At 33.3% G+C, this 22,356-nt stretch overlaps 2 protein-coding genes across 2 annotated transcripts in view; both read left to right on the forward strand.

Annotated features, from left to right (window-relative positions):
- The window catches only part of LOC144352754 (uncharacterized), an 89,619-nt gene that overhangs the window by 45,055 nt on the left and 22,208 nt on the right, over nt 1-22,356 (forward strand). The window contains exons 56-62 of the mRNA XM_085502689.1: nt 99-212; nt 350-463; nt 709-822; nt 2,755-2,868; nt 3,162-3,275; nt 4,845-4,958; nt 5,082-5,195. Of these exons, the coding sequence (XP_085358815.1) occupies nt 99-212; nt 350-463; nt 709-822; nt 2,755-2,868; nt 3,162-3,275; nt 4,845-4,958; nt 5,082-5,195 (798 nt within the window). The remainder of the gene's footprint in view (nt 1-98; nt 213-349; nt 464-708; nt 823-2,754; nt 2,869-3,161; nt 3,276-4,844; nt 4,959-5,081; nt 5,196-22,356) is intronic.
- Nucleotides 5,617-12,871, forward strand: LOC146739304 (uncharacterized). Its single transcript, XM_085502614.1, has 8 exons — nt 5,617-5,905; nt 8,044-8,163; nt 8,709-8,822; nt 9,472-9,585; nt 9,866-9,985; nt 10,286-10,405; nt 12,017-12,130; nt 12,663-12,871. Exons 1-8 carry the CDS (start codon nt 5,617-5,619, stop codon nt 12,869-12,871), a joined length of 1,200 nt encoding a protein of 399 aa, XP_085358740.1.

Genomic DNA, 22,356 nt, shown 5'->3' on the forward strand with positions numbered 1-22,356 from the left:
ATTAATTCTATAAAAAAAGCACTCGGTACTTAGTTGTGACTGTAAGACTTACAGGTAATATTGAACAACACATTACTATTTTTTTTTTCATAATGTAGAAATCAATTTGTGCCAACCCAACCCTTGTCAGAATAGTGCTGTGTGTACCAATATGCGGACATCATACCTATGCCAGTGTGCAGCTGGCTACACAGGTGTTCACTGTGAACTACGTAAGTAAAACTAGTTTAAGATCAGTGGCTTTTCTAACAAATACTTGCTGCTAGTTTTGTTTTCGCCACAAACAAAATTCTTACGTTTTATATTTGCAATCTGTTATATGACCATGTGTTTTTATTCTTTTATTCAGCTATTAACTTGTGTACAAGCAGTCCATGTCAGAATAGTGGCACTTGTCTCAATTTTCAGACCTACTACACATGTAACTGTCAAACTGGATTTACCGGTGTAAACTGTGAGAGTGGTAAGTGAAGAATGAAATTCACATATTACTTAGCTATCGCACCAATCTATATCTTATTGAAATGTATTTAGATTCGCGCCAGAGCTAACAGTAACTTACTGTAGAATACTTTATTTTCGCTTGGAATTAATTTTCGCTGAAGGGATGATTCAGTGAAAATAAAATCCAACGAATATATATATTTACGCACAAAATGTCTTTTCAGTGAAAATAAATTCCTAACATCATGCTATTTGATTTAACAGAGCTGAATCCGTGTTTATCTGATCCATGTCTGAACAGTGCCACTTGTGATAATTATTATTTATATTACATATGTCGATGTCCACCAGCATACACTGGATCAAACTGTCAAACAGGTATAATGTACAGATACATAATATACAGATACATAAATAAAAACATTTACTTTAATTTGCTACATTTTATTAATAACTTTTATACTCTTTTAATTAAATTTTTTTTTTCATTGCTATTATACCTTTATTGTATTTTTAGTCCCCGTTCGGATGAAGTCATATTTCAGAATCCTTTGGACCAATTCCATTCATTCTTTGCATGTGCCTAGTACTTTCTGTGGGTCATATGCACATGCAGTGGTTTATCGATTTGATTCAAAATGGCCGACTGGCAGCCATGTTGTTTTTTGAAAATGCCGTATTTTGGACATGGTTTGTCAGTTTTCATTCAAATTTGGTACATAGATTATACATGTTAGGATACATGTCCTCTGACTGTCTGTGCATCCATCCGTCCGTCTGTGCTTCCATCCGAACGTGCGTCTGTCTGTCTGTCCGGAGTCTTATTTCAGAATCCTTTGTATCGATTCTGTTCATTCTTTGCATGTGCCTTGTACCTTATGTGGGACATATGCACATGCAGTGGTTTAGCGATTCGATTCAAAATGGCTGACTGGCAGCCATCTTGTTTTTTGAAAATGTTGTATTTTGGACATGCTTTGTCAATTTTCATTCAAACTTGGTACATAGATTATACATGTTAGGATACATGTCTATAAAAAAAATTTTCAAAATCGGATCAATGATGCCGATTGACAGCCATCCAACTTTTTGGCCTTACTACTATATTTCCAAGATTTATGTACCATTTTCATTCGTATTTAGCACATACATCATACATGTCACTTTCTTTCATAATCAGATCAAAGATGGCCGAATAACGGCTGTTTTTATTTTTGGATATATTACTATATCTCTGTCACCCATGTATCATGTACCCATGTACCACCGACTGGTGGCCATCTTGTTTGTTTAAAATGTGATAACTTGGACATGCTTTCACTTGAGATCCATGTTTTTCTTTGCTACGTCTTAAACACGTGTTTGAATTTGATGTAAATAAACAATCTGTTTGTATATGCCACTTTGGACTCAAGTTTCAAGGAACCGCTCGTGACAACCCCTTCACTTTAATATGACAAGCACAAAGAGAACTTTCAAAAATTTAACAGGGACTGTATCATTTTCAATGACTTAATGTATATTTCCATAGAGGATACGATAACAATAAAGATTATTATTATACATCTGTCACCGTAATGCCATAAGTTAAAGCGTGCCATAATTTTGATTCTTCCATATAAGGAAATGCGAATTCCAAATATGGAATGATTATGCACGTAAGCGTTCTCTAATAATAAAAACAAACATGGATGCCACCAGGGTTTGACCGGATTCCACACAAAGAAGTTCGCTTAATCTGTTCTAAACATTTTGGAAAGCAAAGATGTATAATAAAGGTTATTACGAGGATACCTCAAAGTATGCACTCAGACAGTACGCCGTCACATCGACCGCGTACTGCGTGTCGGTCGATACTCCTGCTGTACTGTCTTCATGCATACTTTGAGGTATCCTCGTAATAACCTCATATTATTATTATTATATGAAAAAACTAGTACTATGACGGATCACATAGAGAAAGCAGCTGATCAGTCTGAATGTTTCGATAGGACTATCTATGTGTCATCATGGAATAAATGAATAAATATATGCAAGTTGAACTGAAGGGAAAAATAATATTAAGTTTTATTTGTATGGGATTTATTTGAGAATTAGATGAGAATTAATACACTAAGTTAATATTCTTAGTAACACATATTTAATATAATTATAATTTATCAGCATGTATTTCACTATATCAGCAAATATATCAAAATTGTATTTGTTGGGGGGGGGGGGGTTCTAGGCGACCCCAAATGGAATTTGTATTTCCTGCTGTTATACATGCCTAACTTTACCTTGTATTTATATTGTCATCTTATTTCCTAGCTCTAGATGCCTGTTTTGGTGATCCATGTCTGAATGGTGGTGTGTGCAATAACCTTTATACTTACTATACATGTACATGTGCAGTCAGTTGGACTGGGCAAATCTGTGACACACGTAAGTATTGCCACTATATGTTCTTTTCTGCAGTACCACCGTGACTCAAATCTAAACTAAATTGTGTAAATTAGAAATACTAAACATGACAGTTTTTAAATGAGCTGTTTCTGCTTACCATTTGTTTTCTATATTTATCTAGCCCATCCTATATGATAAAGAGAATAGCAACACTTTGCTGAATGTCCTTCACAAATATGACAGTGATGTTTGTATTGAACTGTAACAGTATTTTACCCTTTCGATGTTAGTTGAAGTATTTTTGTAACTATAAATTTCATTTTAATTTCCAGGGTTGGATGCATGTCTGGGTAACCCATGTCTGAATGGAGCATCTTGTAACAATATGTACACATACTATACCTGTTCATGTATGCCAGGCTGGCAGGGAAGCAATTGTGATATAGGTAGGTTAATCCAACTTCTGTTGTGAAGTTCAACATGATGTAACAATATCAAGCGTTTGTAGAACCCTATTTCAGGTTTTCATTGATGGGTTTGGTTCAAATCTGTTGCATAACAAAGACTTGTCTGAGCTGTTGAAATGTAATACTAATAACTTTATTGTCTCTGTGTAAAAAGATTTACATAGGATAAGTACAGCCAAAATGAGTTTTAAAATAATAACAAGATATATGTAAAAATATTATAAAAATTGCATAATTAGTATTTAAATGTTAAATAAATCGTTGTGTTGTGTAAATATATTTGGCAAGTTCTTTAATTATGCTGTGATTTTTGCTTGATATGTGAATTGTATATTCTTATTTTTGGAGGCAAGTAATGTCTTTTTTTGCAAGTTTTCTTAAAAAAAAACAATGGAGACTGTGTCTTGACTTGTTCTCCACGACAATCCATTATTATTTATTGATGGGACCTGCAAATTTATGTAATTCACAATCACCTGACTTAATTGATGAATCAAAACTAATCAATTCTATGAACAAACTTTCTTTTCCCATGATACCTGCATGAGGGTGCTGATTTTAAGGAACATTAACATTTGCCAATTTACTCTACTTAGTCGATAGATGCTTTCATGAGCCTTGTCAAAATGGAGCTACATGTATTCTTGCTAGATCTGTTGAGTATATATGCTTGTGTTTGTCCGGATGGTCTGGCATTAACTGTGAAATAGGTACAACTCCAAAAATAAAAAAAAACTTACTGGCATGTTTCTAGAGACTCCATCAGTACTGATAATTTATATGATTTAGTGCTTTTTATTTTATTTTATTTAATAATACATTCAATAGCTAATAGGTAAACTAAAGTTACTTGTAGAATATACCTCTTTCAAACTCGCTAGATCTTGTATGTCCCATCTGACCGTTTAACAATCTATTCCCATTTTCCAATTCATTTCAAATATTATGATAATATTATATTACCCAAATTATGTTACAAGTAATCCAGTATAACCAATAAAATTTAATAGTTGTGTTTTTCAATAACTAGGATATCTTGTTTCCCAGAAATCTTATGTTTTATACACTCCACATTGTTCTAGTAACCCCCCCCCCATTCCTAATATGTTTCCTTTAAGTATAATATGAGGTTATTACGAGGATATCTCAAAATATGCACAAAGACAGTACAGCTGGAGTATCGACCGACGTGCAACAGAGGTCGATGCAATGGCATACTGTCTGAGTGGATACTTTGACGTATACTTGTAATAAACTTATTATTGTAAAATCTTTCCTTCCAAGGATGCACCATTGGGATGCCAAAATCCAAAATGTTTAGAATAGAATCAGCAAACTTCTTTGTGCAGAGTCCATTCAAACTCTGGTGCAGACATGTTTGTTGTTATTATTAGAGGACGCTTACGCACGTAATCATTCAATATTTGGAATTCGCATTTCCTAATATGGTAGGATGAAAATAACCGGTAAAATACCGCAAAATTATGGCACGCTGTAACTTATGGCGTTGTATAATAATGTGTATTAATATTCTTATTTTCTCAACAGCTGTTGATGTATGTATTAGTGATCCATGTCAGAATGGTGGTAGTTGTGTTAATCTACAGACATCTTATATTTGTGAGTGCACTACTGAGTACACTGGCAATAATTGTGAAATATGTAAGTATATACCGGTAATACATGTATATAGCCCAACATGGTATTTTCTCACAAGTGCCAGTTAACAAAATCTAGCAAAACTATTGTGAAGACCATCATTATATCATAATTGTTTTCTTATAGTTCGTGATGCGTGCAGTGGAAACCCTTGTCTTAATGGTGCTACATGTCTAAACTTGTACACTGACTACGAATGTACCTGTGCTGCTGGTTGGACTGGCGACAACTGTCAACAGAGTAAGTATGCCCAAGTACAGAATGCAATAATTGGTCAAATTGTAATGTTTCTTTATATCCCACCTGGTACTGATGTTGCCTTGTTAATCATCGAAGTCCCTTGATCCCACACTACCATCATCATGCCCCAATGTAGTACTGTTGATTGCATATCCCCAACTTCTTGTAAACGTACAATATTTTTACTTTATAGCCACACATTACTTATACTTTCTGGTCCTTTCTGCAATACTGCAAGTTTACCTAATGTCAGTGGAAAGGATGTTTTCTTTTTTATTTTACAGCGTTTATTGAGTTAAAGTGAAATTTGCTGTTTGTGTATTACCCCAGTACTTACTGTTTTATCTGGCTTCTGTCCCATTCAATGTAATGATCCTGTGATATAATCAAAGATATGAGTATTAAATTGTAAATTTGTAATATGCTGATTTCACTTTTGGCAGTCAATATCATTGATTACTTAAAATTCACTGGAAATCTAGCATTACAACTATGTAATAGTTTTGCTATCAGTTTTCTATGCTCTATATATATAATCAAGATTTCTTGTGACATTTTCTTTTTTCAACAACCCATTCTTGGAAAATCAATAGGATTGGCTTGTACAAGTCAACCATGTTTAAATGGTGGTACTTGCTTAGAGCTATTGAACACTGGCAGTTATAGATGTGAATGTACCTCTACATACACTGGATGGAATTGCCAACAAGGTACATTGCATAGAAATGCTTAGTATAATTGTTTTATACATGTATTCTCTTAATCCCTCATTAAAGCATGTTTATGATTTACAGTTGTATATAATATGTCACATATATCTGTAACAGATAAAATATAGACCATAAATGTTCTTTTTAATCCAAGATCACCATAAAAGCATTTGATACAAGACACCCGACTAACAAAATACCTGTTTTAAAATGTAAGTGCAAACAATGTTATGTAATGTAGTCAAGCAAGGGTTTAATAATAATGATACTCGTAAATGCCAAGATGTAATAATAAAATTCTACAAATTTTAAGGTAGGTCTGAACCTTGAATAAGTTACATTCTAATGCTAGCTTCAATTCAATTATTAGAAAATACTTGCCATTAAATATACGAATGGGGACAGGTTAAACTTAGAACTCAGAGACACAAGGACGACCCAGCTTGTCGGCTATACAAATATATAATCAATACAACAATAATATATTCTGAAACTGTAAAATGGAATACCCCAGTAATGAACACATGTGATTGAGACTGGATGGCATGGTTTTGATGCACAGACCAAGAGGAAACGGACACTACTCAAAGCCACATGCACACAGTGTGCTACAAAGGTTCAGACTGAAGATCAAGGCAACCCTTGACCACGAGCCTAGGCAACTCAGGTGACCCAGTCAGTGACCTTGCTTCAAAATAGAATATGGAATTACAAATCTTATAAAGTTGGAAATTACAATGAAATATTAAACACTAGGTTTACCAAATGAAGAACAAATCCATTAGTGGCATTACAAAACAAAAGCTGTTTCCTTTAATACCAGTCTCCCTCTATGGCGACCTTGTAAGTAAATGCAAACTGTCTAAATACATACAAATTACTCAATATTTACATAAACCTACAGAAAGTAGAAGTTTGGCAATGTAAGTTCATAAGTACCGGTACATTAAACGGCCATACAGTAATCACAATTTCCAAATTACCAACGGCGAATAATCCACATGTTACATATCCTCTAGTGTGATCGTTTAGATTAGTAAAATCAGGGAAGTTATTTTACAAATTAATATTTTTTATTTTTTTAAGTAAATTAACTTTTGAATTCCCTCATATATATATATTCCTTTGTTGATATTCTGTTTTTAATTTTACTATTCGTATCTACCGGTATATAGCATAATTTGTTTTTTTCACTTCAACGTATAAGTACATTTGTAAACTTTAAAAATAGTTCCATCATTGATATCAACTGTTTTACTAAGGGTGAAGTAAATTTCATGAGTGGGTAATATTAGGATTATGTAATTGTATGTGTAGACTATGTATTTGCGTTGATTTTTAACATTTCTAACTACCCGGGTACTTCACAACTAACACAACTGATTTTTCTCTCTTTCTCCCCCTTGCTTTTCCGTTTCTATCTTGGACATTCACATACAAGCTGTGAATGTCAATGAGTGTGTCAGCAGTCCCTGTCATAATGGTGGTACCTGTATTGATGGTACCTACAAGTATACCTGTCGGTGTACACAGTTCTGGACTGGTAGTAACTGTGATATAGGTACATACATATTCCCATGGCCTTCCTTTGAGTTTGGTTTGCATGTCAATGAAATGTACTATTGATTCATAATTGAAAATTAATTAGAAGGCATTTTAATAATAAAATTCATGTTTTTAGTTGAGTTTTCTATTGTGCATGGTTTTTCCCTTTCATGTTTACCTATTCATATACAGGTTTGGGGTGTATTAATGACGGTTAACACATACATTGCGATTTAAAAGATGTGTATATACCCGGTAGTATCGCTCTTTTTTTTTCTAAAATAATATTGAACAGTACTGTTTAGCATGCGGAAAGTACAATTAATCCTAATTGTCTGCATGTTGAGGTATTTAAGATCCTTTGCTTAGATATTGGCAGCCTCTTTGAAGTCTAAACAAAATTTTTCCATTTCAAAACAAAGTGTAAAACATCTTGCAATGATATCCTAGTGTTGCCTACAAATATACAATTAACTCTCAGTCTATGAATTTGAATGACATCCAAACAACCTGACATCAGGAAGCATGGGTAAGATGATCTAAACTATTTATGGATGTTTAACTAACCATTATGTTACCATACTGATATATAGCTGTGAATGTCAATGAATGTGTTAGTCAACCGTGTCAGAATGATGGTTTTTGTATTGATGGACAATACAGATATACATGTAGCTGCCAACCAGGATGGACAGGCACAAACTGTGAGCTAGGTATGACCAAGTTTTTTTTCCACTTTTTTTAAAAAGAATTGTTAATTTTTTTTTATAAGGCCAGTCTTTTATTATCCCTTGTTTTGCGAACCCGCCGAATGAACAGGAGCCGAAAATGAAATAAAAATAAAATTTTATTTCAGCGTAATTTCTCGCGCCCGCCGACCTGTAAGCACAAAAAATTCTAAAAAATATTATTTTTCTCTTCATTTTTTTACCGCCTGTCGCATAGCAAATCCAAGTTTCATTTTCGTTGGGGTAGCATGATCAAAGTACCGAAGTCTTGCGCAGATGAGAAACAAGGTTATACATGGAATAACATTTTATTTCATTTCTCCTCTCCGATCAATGATCTCACTCACAATTCTTTGAGAATCACACAAATCTAATGAAAAAAAAGAATTAATTTTAGTATAAGTGAATTTTTTTTTGAAATAATTTTTTCCCTGTAATTGATTTTTCATAATTGTCCTTTTATGTAAATTTGTATATCATGGTAATGCTATATATATGTATCTCTGAATTCTGTCTTTATGTAACCATAGCAACTAATGAGTGTATCAGTGGACCTTGCCAAAATGGTGGTTTGTGTATTGATGGCACGAATAGCTACTTTTGTGTTTGTACTGCAGGATGGTCTGGAAATAATTGTCAAATAGGTAATTATACTATCCATAATTGAAATTAAAAGATTTAAACCACAAGTTGTTATCAATGAACTTTCGGCAAACCTGTATTCTAAGCCCCAGGACTTTATGAAATTAATTTTAGTAGATTATTATAAGATTTCAACAAAACAACATGGTATAAAGTTTAATCTCAAGCTGGTTCTATTGCAGTTTAATTTCAAACAAAATTGAGGCATAACAGGTCTTGAACAGAATTACATACATTTTCACTGATTTGAACTTTGACAGTAAATTTTGACTCTGTATTATAATAATAATAATAATAATAATAATAATAATAATAATAATAATAATAATGTTTATTCAACCTTTGTATCGGCAGCATGAAAACAGTAATACATATCTTTAAATTACCTTCATCATTTCTTTTCTATATTGCCATAAATCAGTTACATATTTCCTAATTAAAGCTGATGAGGTATTTCATATATGAAATATGAGGTATTTCTGTACTTTACTGTACTACTTTATAATATGCGACTTTTAACTTTTCATGAAAGCCAATGAAATCTATACCTCTATTTTTTTTTAAATCTGCTTTATCAAATGCTAATTTCTTCACACACAATCTTGCTATCTAGTTATAAACTGTAACAAGATTTTGTTGTTTTACAACCAGCCATTAACGAGTGTGCAAGTTCACCATGTTTCAATTATGGTACATGCCAAGATCAAGTAAATGGCTATATCTGTGTCTGTACGTCTTTGTGGACCGGTACTCGCTGTGAGATAGGTACATCTATAATCCTACTGTTTATGCAATTATAAAGTTTTTAGATGATGACAGTTAATTATGCAGTGTTTGTTCGCCCTGTGTTACCTCCACCCAGAAATGAAATGAACTGTGGTGGCGCCCTACTGACCTGCCAACTAATAGGAAAATTTGTCGTCTACATGGAGTATATTTTTCGGAATTCATCATGATTGCAGCAAATATATATTAACATTTTAATGCAACTTATTTCACCTCTATATAATATCTTTTCTTTTAAACTACCCGTTTACTTGTTTAGGTATAGTCATCAATGAATGTGCAAGTCAGCCCTGTAGAAATGGTGGTACATGCATTGATCTAGAGTATGACTATACCTGCCAGTGTCTACCGGGATGGACAGATAAAAATTGTCTCACAGGTACTCGTGCCCATTCTACTGTTAACATTTTTACTTAGATTTTATGTCAGTGATGGTTTTACCTGGGTGTGACTTGTACTAATTACCGCCGGCGACTCCTTCGATGCCTTCCAACCACCTAAAAATACCTAATTAAAGCTTCGTAATGTCTCAGTTTGTACTCGTTGATCTGCACAACAGTCAAAATCGCCATTTTTGTTTATACGAGTCCCATATATATCGCGCATGCGTGGTGCGACGACTACCGCACTTTAACTTCATAATTAATTTCCTATTGCTTCTTTTTGGTGATTCACATAGAGGTGATTTATAATGAGTGTGCCAGTTTACCATGCCAGAATGGTGCTGTGTGTACTGACCTGGTATATGACTACCGATGTACATGTCTTACTGGTTGGATGGGAAAAAACTGTGACATAGGTAGACATTTATTCATCACTTGTGCATGTGTTGTTGATTTAAATTTATTTTGTTTTATGATTTTTTTTTCTGGTGATTATGTTGTATCTGTCGTGTTTTTGCTGGTTTTGGACATGCAGAGTTTGTATTTTACCAGTTGTTGAATTGCCCCCAATTAACTCAAAACAAGCTGTCCCTTCCTTTTATCCATCTTCTCTACCCATAGTGTAATGGTTTCTTCCAAGGCTCTTATTTGAATAACTAATAAATGTATAAATGATGGACAATATGAAACACTATTATCAATTAAATTACTGTAAACTGCCCATTCTGGAAACATAATGTTCTCATTGGTCATCGCTACCACATGCACGCATTTTATCAGACAATAACTAGATGGTCAGCGCTGTTTAAAGCGGAAGGGTCGTCAACTGCGCGCACACAGGAATTGAGTCCCAAACGACGATAACAACGCATGCTAAAAATGCTTGTTTGGGTAGATGCTTGTTTGTAAACAATGACACGCTATGGCCATCTGATGCATATGCAGGTGACTACTCCCCCGCTTTAAAGTCAATGCATGAACATACAAACAAGATTATGGTGGACTCTGCTATATCCAATGTTTATTTAAACAACAAACCAGTCATATTAAAGGGCGGCAGTCGTCGTGCCGCGTCCTGTTTGATATGAGACTCATAGCGACGTATACAACGCGTGTAAAATACATTGTTTATTTACATGAAATTCGAACACGCCCTGGGCGACGACTAACGCGCTATAAGAAATCCTGGTTATTTTCATTTAAAAAATGTATATACATGTATGAGTGTGTTTTTGCATGTCATTCACTGGTACACAATCTCATATGTCACTGAAATTCTAAAATCCACAACACAATTACCCACTATCAATCTCTTCCTTCTCAAGCTACCACACTCGATACTCTGCAGTGTCCATTATTGCATGATAGCAGGGCATGTACGGGGATGTACACTAATGTAAATATAAACTAAATGTAAAATCTCTCCACAACTTTAATGAATTTTTTACAACAGGGTCCATAGTGTTGGGAAATCTTTGAGTTGTCTTTAAATTACAGGAAAAATAAAAAAATCTTTGAAAAAGTCTTTAAATTTCTTAATTCATTTTAGAAAGGCCCCTTTTCTCCAGGGAACTGCCATGTCCTCAGAACTTTGATGAGCTTTGGTGATGATGTTGGCCTGAATTAAGGGTCAAAATGTCTTGGGGCGGGGGGAATGCAAGAAAGTTTGGGAAAAGGTCTAGAAAAGTCTTGGAAATCATTCTGCTCTTGGTGATATGGACCCTGTACAATGATGTACATCAGTATACTATGTCATAATGGGGCACTTTAGTGATTTACTAAATACACAATGTACATACATCGTTAGACATCGTTTATAAAAAACAGAACTGAATGTAATATGAAGATAATTGAATTTGTCTAAATTTAATAATTAATTCATCCTTCAAGCTTATAGATGAAGTGTATGATTTCTAATCCATTTTCAATTCTCATCCTTAATTAATATGATACTAGTACAAAATCTTCTCAAATAATATGACTACTACTCTCAACTTACTTTCTTTAACTGTGTTTGATTTTCGCAGCACTTAATGAGTGCAACAGTTTTCCATGTAACAATGGTGGCACATGTATTGACCAAATTGGTAGTTATCAATGTATATGCATAGCGGGTTGGACTGGAAATAATTGTCAGACAGGTAGATTTATAATACAGTGTTTATGTACTGTTCCTTCAAGTGTAGTGGTGATTTTCTTTGGTATTGGCTTTTGTGATCTTTGTTTTAAATGTAGAAGTATAATTTATGTTCTTCTCTCATATTTTCATATTAATTCTAAGAAACCTTATTCTTTCGTCCCTTGATTCACTTGTGTAATCAGACACTGCAATAGGATTCATTGAACATAATTCAGTGTCAGCTAATTTTATTATTCAGATTTATATAAACAAATGTTATGATGTTGGCTTTTATTTCTAAATAACTTCAATGCATAATGGCGTAATGTAAATGCAAATGTACCTATAATTTGCATGAAAATATTTTATCGAGTAGAAAAGAAATTGCCTTATTTTTATTCTAATTATTCAAAAGTTATTATTGGCTTTTTCTTCTAATTATTCAAGAGTTAATGCTGGCTAATGGTGAGATTTTCTTTATAATTAATGGTAACAATAATTAAAGAAATGAATTGATGTTTGCCGCATAAATTGCACTGCCTTTAATTCTACAGTAATAAATGAGTGTGCTAGTTTACCGTGCCAAAATGGGGGCATATGTCGTGATGATGTCAATCAGTACCACTGTACGTGTAATTCTGGATGGACTGGAAACAACTGTCAAACAGGTACCAGTTATACTAAAATCGAGTTACAGACCAGGCACTCGGATTGTTTTATTCTCGAATACTATTACTTTTCACCACTTGTTAAAGTTCTATAAATTGCATCTGTCACTGCTATAAATATAGTTGAAATACTAACTCTAAATATTGTCCATCTTCTGAACAGCAATTAATGAGTGTGAAAGCTCCCCATGTTACAATGGCGGTACATGTCATGATCTTTTTGGGGCATATTACTGTTCCTGTACACCAGACTGGACAGGAGATCGTTGTCAGACAGGTACACAATATATAAACAGAATCCCATTAAACTATTGTCAGAATGCATCTGACGTGTATTTAGCATGTTTCTGAAAATTTTAAACTTTCGTTAGACTTTTCTCGTCATAAAAATGTACATAGATATATTGGTCAAACCACAGTCAGAATAATTAAAATAAGTCACATTCACCATTACGAATTGTTACCCTGATAATTTTTATTTACAAAAAGTCTATACACAATGTTTTAATGTTCTTCATTTACTCATAAGTTTGCTTTATTAATAAATTGTAATATTTTCGACAATAAGTATTTACTTTTAATTTGTCTATGCCATGAACTTCATGCTTCTCATGCACGTAGCATCTTCAGCAATTAAGGTTTGAACTTAAATCAGACCCCTAATAATAATGTTGATGCAACGCTCTGGTGATTTGATTTTTTCTCATGTCTTGTTTTTGCATGAACTATTTAACTAACTTTAAATTATTAATTTAGAAATAATATATATTTAGTAAAAACAGTTAATTTTCAAATGTAAAAAAGTTGGATCTGGATTAAACTTGGTTATTTTGTAACGCAGCTGTTGATGAATGTGCTAGTCACCCGTGTAGGAATGGCGCCACTTGTACAGATCTCCCGGGTAGTTATATGTGTACATGTGCAGCTGGCTATACAGGAATTAACTGCAACATAGGTAGTTACATACAAAATATCTATTTGAAAATATGTCTATTATTAGTCCCCGTTCGGACGCAGTCCGAAAACGGGGACTTATGTTTTGCCCTGTGTGCGTCCGTCCGTCCGTGCGTCCGTGCGTCCGTGCGTCCGTGATCACCTGTATCTCGAACATGCATGGACCGATTGAGTTCAAACTTCACTCATACATCACACATTATATGGGACATATGCACATGCATTTTTTTCATGATCCGATTAACGATAGCCGAATAGCGGCCATTTTAAGGCCGAAAATGCATCAAAATCGCACATTTTCACCATTCCGGACCCGGATCTCAGTTATGCATGGACGGATTTTGTTCAAATTTGGTACATACATTAAACATAATAGGACCTTGATGCACGTCATTTTTTTTTTTGGATCGGGTTCGAAATGGCCGACTGGCGGCCATTTTGTTTTAAAGAATTCAGTTCTGGATCCGTATCTGAGACATGCTTGGATTGATCGAGTTCAAACTTCACACACACAAGGTACATCATGTCACAAATATGTATGTGCATTTGTTTCATGATCTCATTAACGATAGCCAAATGGCGGCCGCTTTAAGGCCGAAAATGCATTGAAATCGCACATTTTCACCATTCCGGACCCGGATCTCAGTTATGCATGGACGGATTTCATTCAAATTTGGTACATACATTAAACATAATAGGACCTTGATGCACGTCATTTTTTTTTTCGGATCAAGTTCGAAATAGCCGACTGGCGGCCATTTTGTTTTAAAGAATTCAGTTCTGGATCCGTATCCGAGACATGTCTGGATTGATCAAGTTCAAACTTCACACACACAAGGTACATCATGTCACAAATATGTATGTGTATTTGTTTCATGATCTCATTAACGATAGCCAAATGGCGGCCGCTTTAAGGCCGAAACTGCATTGAAATCGCACATTTTCACCATTCCGGACCCGGATCTCAGTTATGCATGGACGGATTTCATTCAAACTTGGTACATACATTAAACATAATAGGACCTTGATGCACGTCATTTTTTTTTTCGGATCAAGTTCGAAATAGCCGACTGGCGGCCATTTTGTTTTAAAGAATTCAGTTCTGGATCCGTATCCGAGACATGCTTGGATTGATCGAGTTCAAACTTCACACACACAAGGTACATCATGTCACAAATATGTATGTGCATTTGTATCATGATCTCATTAACGATAGCCAAATGGCGGCCGCTTTAAGGCCGAAAATGCATTGAAATCGCACATTTTCACCATTCCGGACCCGTATCTCAGTTATGCATGGATGGATTTTGTTCAAATTTGGTACATACATTAAACATAATAGGACCTTGATGCACGTCTTTTTTTTTTCCGGATCAAGTTCGAAATGGCCGACTGGCGGCCATTTTGTTAAAGAATTCAGTTCTGGATCCGTATCCAAGACATGTCTGGATTGATCAAGTTCAAACTTCACACACACATGGTACATCATGTCACAAATAGATATGTGCCTTTGTTTCATGATCTGCTTAACAATAGCTTAACAAAATCACGTATTTTCACAATTCCAGAACCGGATCTCAGTCATGCATGGATGGATTTTGTTCAGATTTAGCACAATGTGTTGTACATATGCAGGTGCATTTCGGTCATGATCTGCTTTGAATGTATATGTCACTCAAATATGAACGGAACGGGGACGTGTCATTGACAATGACTTGTTTGTTTAGTTACTTTAAGTTTATTTTATCTTACCGGTACCTCAAAAACACACAGTACAGTGAAACACGATCTTTCTCATTCATTAGCAAAGTGTGTCTGCTGCCAATTTTTTCTCCAGTTGAATGATTATGCAAGTCGTACCAATACTAAACATTTTTTTACAAATTTTACAGAAATTAACGAATGTGATAGCTCCCCATGTTACAATGGCGGTACATGTCATGATCTCTTTGGGGCATATTACTGTTCCTGTACACCAGACTGGACTGGAGATAATTGCTTAATAGGTAATCAAAAACTACTCAGTGGTCCTAATATTTTTACTACTGGCATTATCTAAACTGTAACCTCTACTTCACTCATTTACAAACATAAAACCACTATTTAAGATATGCTTAAATATTAATAAAATAGTAAAAACTGCTCTCTTTCTCATCTTTATGTTAAAAACTATAAATATAATATAATCTATTTATATTTTAGTTATTTGTAGCATAACTGCTTTTCATAATTTCACAATATTGTTAATTGAAAGTCTTATAATTGAAATCTAAACTGAACTGATTTGGTTATTTTGTAATGCAGCAATTGATGAGTGTGCTAGTCACCCGTGTAGGAATGGCGCCACTTGTACAGATCTCCCAGGTAGTTATTATTGTACATGTGCGACTGGCTATACAGGAATTAACTGCAACACAGGTATTTCTGAATTATTTTTGACAAACTATGGTAGTGATACCATATTCTCTCCATTGATTAGCAACACAATGTACATTCAGCTGTACAAATATTGTTCTTTGACATCCTGAGGCCTCTGTAATGATATCAAATGAATAATTCATTATTCTTTGGTAGTTAAAATTTTGTTTTAACTTTAAATATATTAATTTTATATACAGCCCACTACAGTATCTAGGCCTTATTAGCTGGGCTATTTGTTGATAGCTTATTTCATTGAATGTACCGAGCTATTTTTTGATAGCTTATTTCATTGAATGTACCAGGCTATTTTTTGATAGCTTATTTTATTAAATGTACCGGGCTATTTTTTGATAGCTTATTTCATTGAATGTACCAGTTTTTGATCAAACAGTACGTATTTATGTTGTAATAAAAAAAACATCTTTTATTAGCTCCGCTGTCGACTTAGTCGAGCGGAGCTTATCATATGAGTGATTATCCGTCGTCATCGTCCGTGTCAATGTTTTACTTTTTCGACTTCTTCTTGAAAACTACAAGCCTGAATGCTTTGATACTTGGTGTAGACCTCTCTCAGATTTGTTCATTTTGTAATATCTTTAATTCTCTAATTTTGGTGAATATTTTTGTAATTTTTGGTAAAAAGTGATATTTTCAACTTCTTGTTAAAAACCGCAAGTCCAATTGCTTTGATATTACATTTATAGGTACTACATGTGGACCTCTCTCAGATTTGTTCATTTCGTAATAATATCTTCAATTCTCTAATTTTGGTGATTATTTTTGTAATTTTTGGTAAAAAGTGATATTTTCAACTTCTTGTTAAAAACCGCAAGTCCAATTGCTTTGATATTACATTTATAGGTACTACATGTGGACCTCTCTCAGATTTGTTCATTTCGTAATAATATCTTCAATTCTCTAATTTTGGTGATTATTTTTGTAATTTTTGGTAAAAAGTGATATTTTCAACTTCTTGTTAAAAACCGCAAGTCCAATTGCTTTGATATTACATATATAGGTACTACATGTGGACCTCTCTTAGATTTGTTCGTTTGGTAATGATATCTTTAATTCTCTAATTTTGGTGAATATTTTTGTCATTTTTGGTAAAAAGTATATTTTTGACTTCTTGTTGAAAACCGCAAGTCCAATTGCTTTGATATTACATATATAGGTACTACATGTGGACCTCTCTCAGATTTGTTAATTTTGTAATGATATCTTTAATTCTCTAATTTTGATGAATATTTTTTTGTAATTTTTGGTAAAAAGTGATATTTTCGACTTCTTGTTAAAAACCTCAAGTCCAATTGCTTTGATATTACATATATAGGTACTACATGTGGACCTCTCAGATTTGTTTTTGTTCATTTTGTAATCATGTATCTTCAGTTCTTCAATTGAAATGTGCATTGCTAACAGCGGAGCTATCTCAGCCAACAGGCTGCTTGTATCTATACTAACAAATCACTGTACTGTAAATTGAGTTGGAGGAAAAACACAATTGTGTAGCGGCATGTGAACATTTTATCGCAATGACTTTCACTGGTGTCCTTAAGACAGGGAGTGGGTGACTTTTACAAAATTTGTCTGCCTGAATACCCTTAAATTTCAAAGTTGTCATCAATAACAATTGAAATTGACAGAATATCACTATTGAAGTTTTTGAGGTTATTATAGAATAGAATATAATATGCTTTATTACATCCTTAATGAAATATGACATTTCAGTTTTGGTAATTGCTGTATTAAAGCTTTTTAAAATAAACTACAATTAAACTACACATACAATACAATACAATACAATAATTTTAAATAAACAGCAACTAAATCACACTGAAAATATAGCACAACAATACATTAATTGATTGTCACCTTCATGAATTCACTGAATCGATATACATATATTTACTAAATATACCACTGTCAACTCACAGCAACTGATGAATGTGCTAGTTTACCCTGTCAAAATGGAGGGACATGCCACGATATGTTCAACTCGTATTTTTGTACATGTACATCACTGTGGACTGGAAACAATTGTCAAACAGGTACATGAAACACTGATCAAATATTTGTAAACATTTTTTGCGTACTATAAATTGTATTTTTTAAAAAGATTTACATGTTAAATTATATTTCTTCTCTATTCCGTTTCAATATTTTGTATATTTTGCACATGTATATGATACAATTTTGCTTAACGTAGAAGCCTAGTCATAATTTTTGACAAAACTGGTCGCATGACAATGTTAATTACCGTAGTTTATTATGTACAATTATGAAGCTAATGTCCCATGGTACAATGAAATAGCATTATTTTGTGTGTTACAGTTAAGCTTTTTGAAAAATGTGTTCTAATATTTCTTGAAAATTGCTATTTTTAGAACAATTCCATAAAACACAATTTTAAAGAAAAATTGCATTTTTTGATACTTTTTAAAACCCAGATTTTTTAAATAATTCAGAACATCAAAAAGTACTCCATCATTAACAATACATGATTTTTCAGTCGATGTCACCAGGCTAGATTTTGAGATATTGCATAATATCTCTGTCTGTGGTAAAAGTGTGTCAAAATGGTGACTTTTTGCTAAAATTACAACCATCAATTTCTCGAAATAAAGGCTGGTGACCCCCAACATTTTTTAGGTAATTATTCTTATATTAAGTTTATGAGTAGGCTTCTACCTTAAAATGTCTACAGTGTTCATGCTTTAACATGTTATAATACACTGTAATAAAATATATCCATATGCCATTATGTTTCAACATAATATACATTGTATAATAAATTAAATATAATTAACACGTAATATGCTTGATAATGCATGTTGATGAATTATGATTATCATGACCTATCAATAAATACACTTTGATCTTTCACCCCACAAATACATATCAAGTATTCATTCAGAGAGAAAATTACATTGATTGGAACAAAATATGCAGAAAATGAAAAACTTTCAATATAAAATCTTGCATCACGTTCTCACCACAAATAAATTTTTGAAAGATAACAGGATTGTTGGCAACAATAAATGTAATAATTATAACCAAATAGAAAATCTAAAACTGTTGCTATAGCAATGTAGTGAAACTCAATTAACCTCCCAACAATTTTGAAGTTACAGATATCGTCATATTTAACAGAAGCAAAAAATAGATATATAGCCCTATAGCAGCACCTGCCGTTTTCTGACCAAAATTAAAGGGGCACTGAACTGTGGACTTTAGGGTTTATTACACACACCACACTGTTGTGTTTTCCGAAACAAAGGAAAAAAGACTAGATCAGTACAATACATACTGCTTGAAGAAAATTTAAAACAAAATGGGAAAATCTATTGGTAAACTACAATACAGACCTTGTTGTGTTGTGGGTATAAAATGACTGCTTCTGCAGATTAAATTTGAATACTTGGATCAATGAGTGATTCACTTAAAGCTTATTATTCAATTTTTCGAATGACTAATACACAATGTGCAACAAGAGCCAGAGTAATCCCATTTGGTTCTCGCATGCAGTATCAAACAACAATTAAAGCATGCTTGTTTTTGTTGTATACATCTAAACTAATTCTTAATTACTGGTAGCATGTTTTTTTTTAATTAGGACCAAACTTGGTCTGTCTGTATTGAAATAAACATCTAGTATCTTGTATATCCCAGTAATTAAAAACGTGCCTCGTTATACAAATTTTATTTATTATTCATATATTCTAATAATTATTGAATTGCAACAAAGTTGTGAATATTGACGAGTGTGCTAGCAATCCGTGTCGTAATGGTGCAACATGTAATGATGTATTGAATGGCTATCACTGCATATGTAGCCCTGGTTATACTGGTATCTACTGTCAAACAGGTATTAAAAATATATTTTTTTTTTAACTGTCTATCTGCAACTTACATGTACGTTAAATGGTGACAATATCACCCAGACCAAATATGTAAAAAGATTTGTTAGTCACTTGGAATTTTTCTGACACCTACCCTGTTTCCCTGTTTGAATTAAGATTGAAACGGGGAAATATGATTTAGTTTCTGTGTGTATGAACATGCATGCATCCATGTGTGCGTGCATCCAGAGCTTTATCTTGGGGGAATCCCTTGACTGATTCATTTCAAGTTGATGCAGGTCACTTTTATTTGTAAATTCAACTCAAGATGGCTGACTCAATCCATCTATCAGGTCACTCAAGTACTGCAACTTCATAGGCTTTTTGCATATGCATAATTCTTGAAGCTGTAAAATAACTATGTAAAAATGATCACTATGCGCAGAACTAAGAGCTAAATCATCCTTAAATGTGTATGTCTAGAGATTGCACACAAATAAAGTACAGTAACTGTAAAATACTTCATTTTAGCTGGAATTAATTTGCACTGAAAAGACTTCTCTGGTGTTTTGTATGGAATTTATTTTCACTGATTTTGATGAGTTTAATGTGAAATATAAGAAAAAAAGTATATTAGCTGAATTTTATTTTCACTGAATCATTCCTTTAGCGAAAATTATTTCCAAGTAAAAATTAAGTATTCTACAGTATGTGCTTTGGTTAGTCAATGATTATGAATAGGAATTTTTATACTAATAATTTGAGCTATGCTGTTGACAGTTGTTTTCTTGCTATAAACATGATATCATTCATTGTCACATGCATAACATGTGCATCTCCATAGTAAAAATACCATAAGATAAAGGTTTTCCCCTCTGATTTTATATTCTATGTCACACATAAAAACTACTCTTATCACTCGCCTTATAACATACAGAATTCTATATGTTTATGGTCTTTAACCTTAAGTATACAATGGGAACTGTACATTGCGAAATGCTTATTAAAATATTTTTTCTGATAATAATTTGCCATTCAAAATGTAAGAAATACTAAATACTTTGTTACACACAAGAAATCACATTGAAGTTCATCGAGACATGCTTTTGTAAATTTGTCATTAACTTCAATTAGATTCATTTACCCTCAAATACGAGGTCATAAAATGTTACGAACAATTTTTTAATTGCCGAATGGTGACAGGGAAACCATTACACTATCTGTATTTTATCACATCCTTTCTTCTGTAACTTTCGAACAAAGATCTATAAATGTTGATGTTTTTATATGTATATGTTGTATTGTCAGCAAAACTTGTTGTGAGTAACATTGCCAAAAATCCGTGAGTAACGGTGGTTGTGAGTTATACTGATTGAAACCTGCCGCATTGCGCTGTTTATCTACTTGCTTATATATCTATTATCCTCACTATATTAAATTCTGCCGTGAATTGCTCTTTGAATTCTACGCTAAACACAACTAACTTTGGTAGTACCGGTATGTAATGTTCAAAGTTCACTTGGATGCAGTGGTAACCTGAGTAAAAAAAAAAAAAAAAAAAAAACGGTCTTAGAAATACGAAAGAGAGGGTCCTATTGGAAACGAATATTAATTTTGCGATATAGTCAATTTAGGGACTGATTATCGCATGTGATTTGGTGACACCCTAAGATGCTACAAGGTATTCAATCACAACCAACGTCTGAAACTGCTGGATGATGTTCGGTTATTGGCTATCTTGCGAATACTATGTCTGTTGCATGAAACTTCTTATTTTGTTATGTATCGGTATTATGTTGGCATCTGCTAAACTTATCATATGATCACACAGCCATTGATGAGTGTGCCAGTTTTCCTTGTCGAAATGGCGGTACATGTATGGATATTATCAATGGTTATATCTGCAACTGTGCATCTGGTTGGACAGGAAATAATTGTCAAAAAGGTAATTATAAACCCATATATCTGTGCCAATGTGATAAATTTTATTTGCATAATATAATAATAATATTATTCAACACGAAAATCTACTACAGAGAGTAATTTTATGGTTGTAAAACAAAAACACAAATAGCACATTAAATACATGTAAGTATAAAACGAGGAAAATAAGATAACATAATGTTATTGTTTAAAACAAAGCAAAACTAATATATACTTCACTCTACCAAAATCAGGAATAAAACATTAAATACATGTAACTAAGAATAAAAGAAAAAACATGAAAATTAGTATAAGAATAAAACTACTGAGCTACTAAATATGCCATTGCATTAAAACCACCTGTAGACTTGGATGGAGTTGCTATGTTCCATCTCTTAAGTTCATACTTGCATGTATGAATTTTACAGTTCATATTCCTG

This window comes from Saccoglossus kowalevskii, chromosome 8 (assembly GCF_978046115.1).
Source record: "Saccoglossus kowalevskii chromosome 8, keSacKowa6.1, whole genome shotgun sequence".
Taxonomy (NCBI): Eukaryota; Metazoa; Hemichordata; class Enteropneusta; family Harrimaniidae; genus Saccoglossus; species Saccoglossus kowalevskii.

Bases quoted from the DNA above. Each gene is read 5' to 3' on its own strand.
- LOC146739304 (XM_085502614.1), top strand. From the start codon at position 5,617: ATGCTGATTTCACTTTTGGCAGTCAATATCATTGATTACTTAAAATTC. The intron at 9,586-9,865 runs GTACATCTATAA...TTACTTGTTTAG, and splicing joins CGGTACTCGCTGTGAGATAG to GTATAGTCATCAATGAATGT. The intron at 9,986-10,285 runs GTACTCGTGCCC...TGATTCACATAG, and splicing joins AGATAAAAATTGTCTCACAG to AGGTGATTTATAATGAGTGT.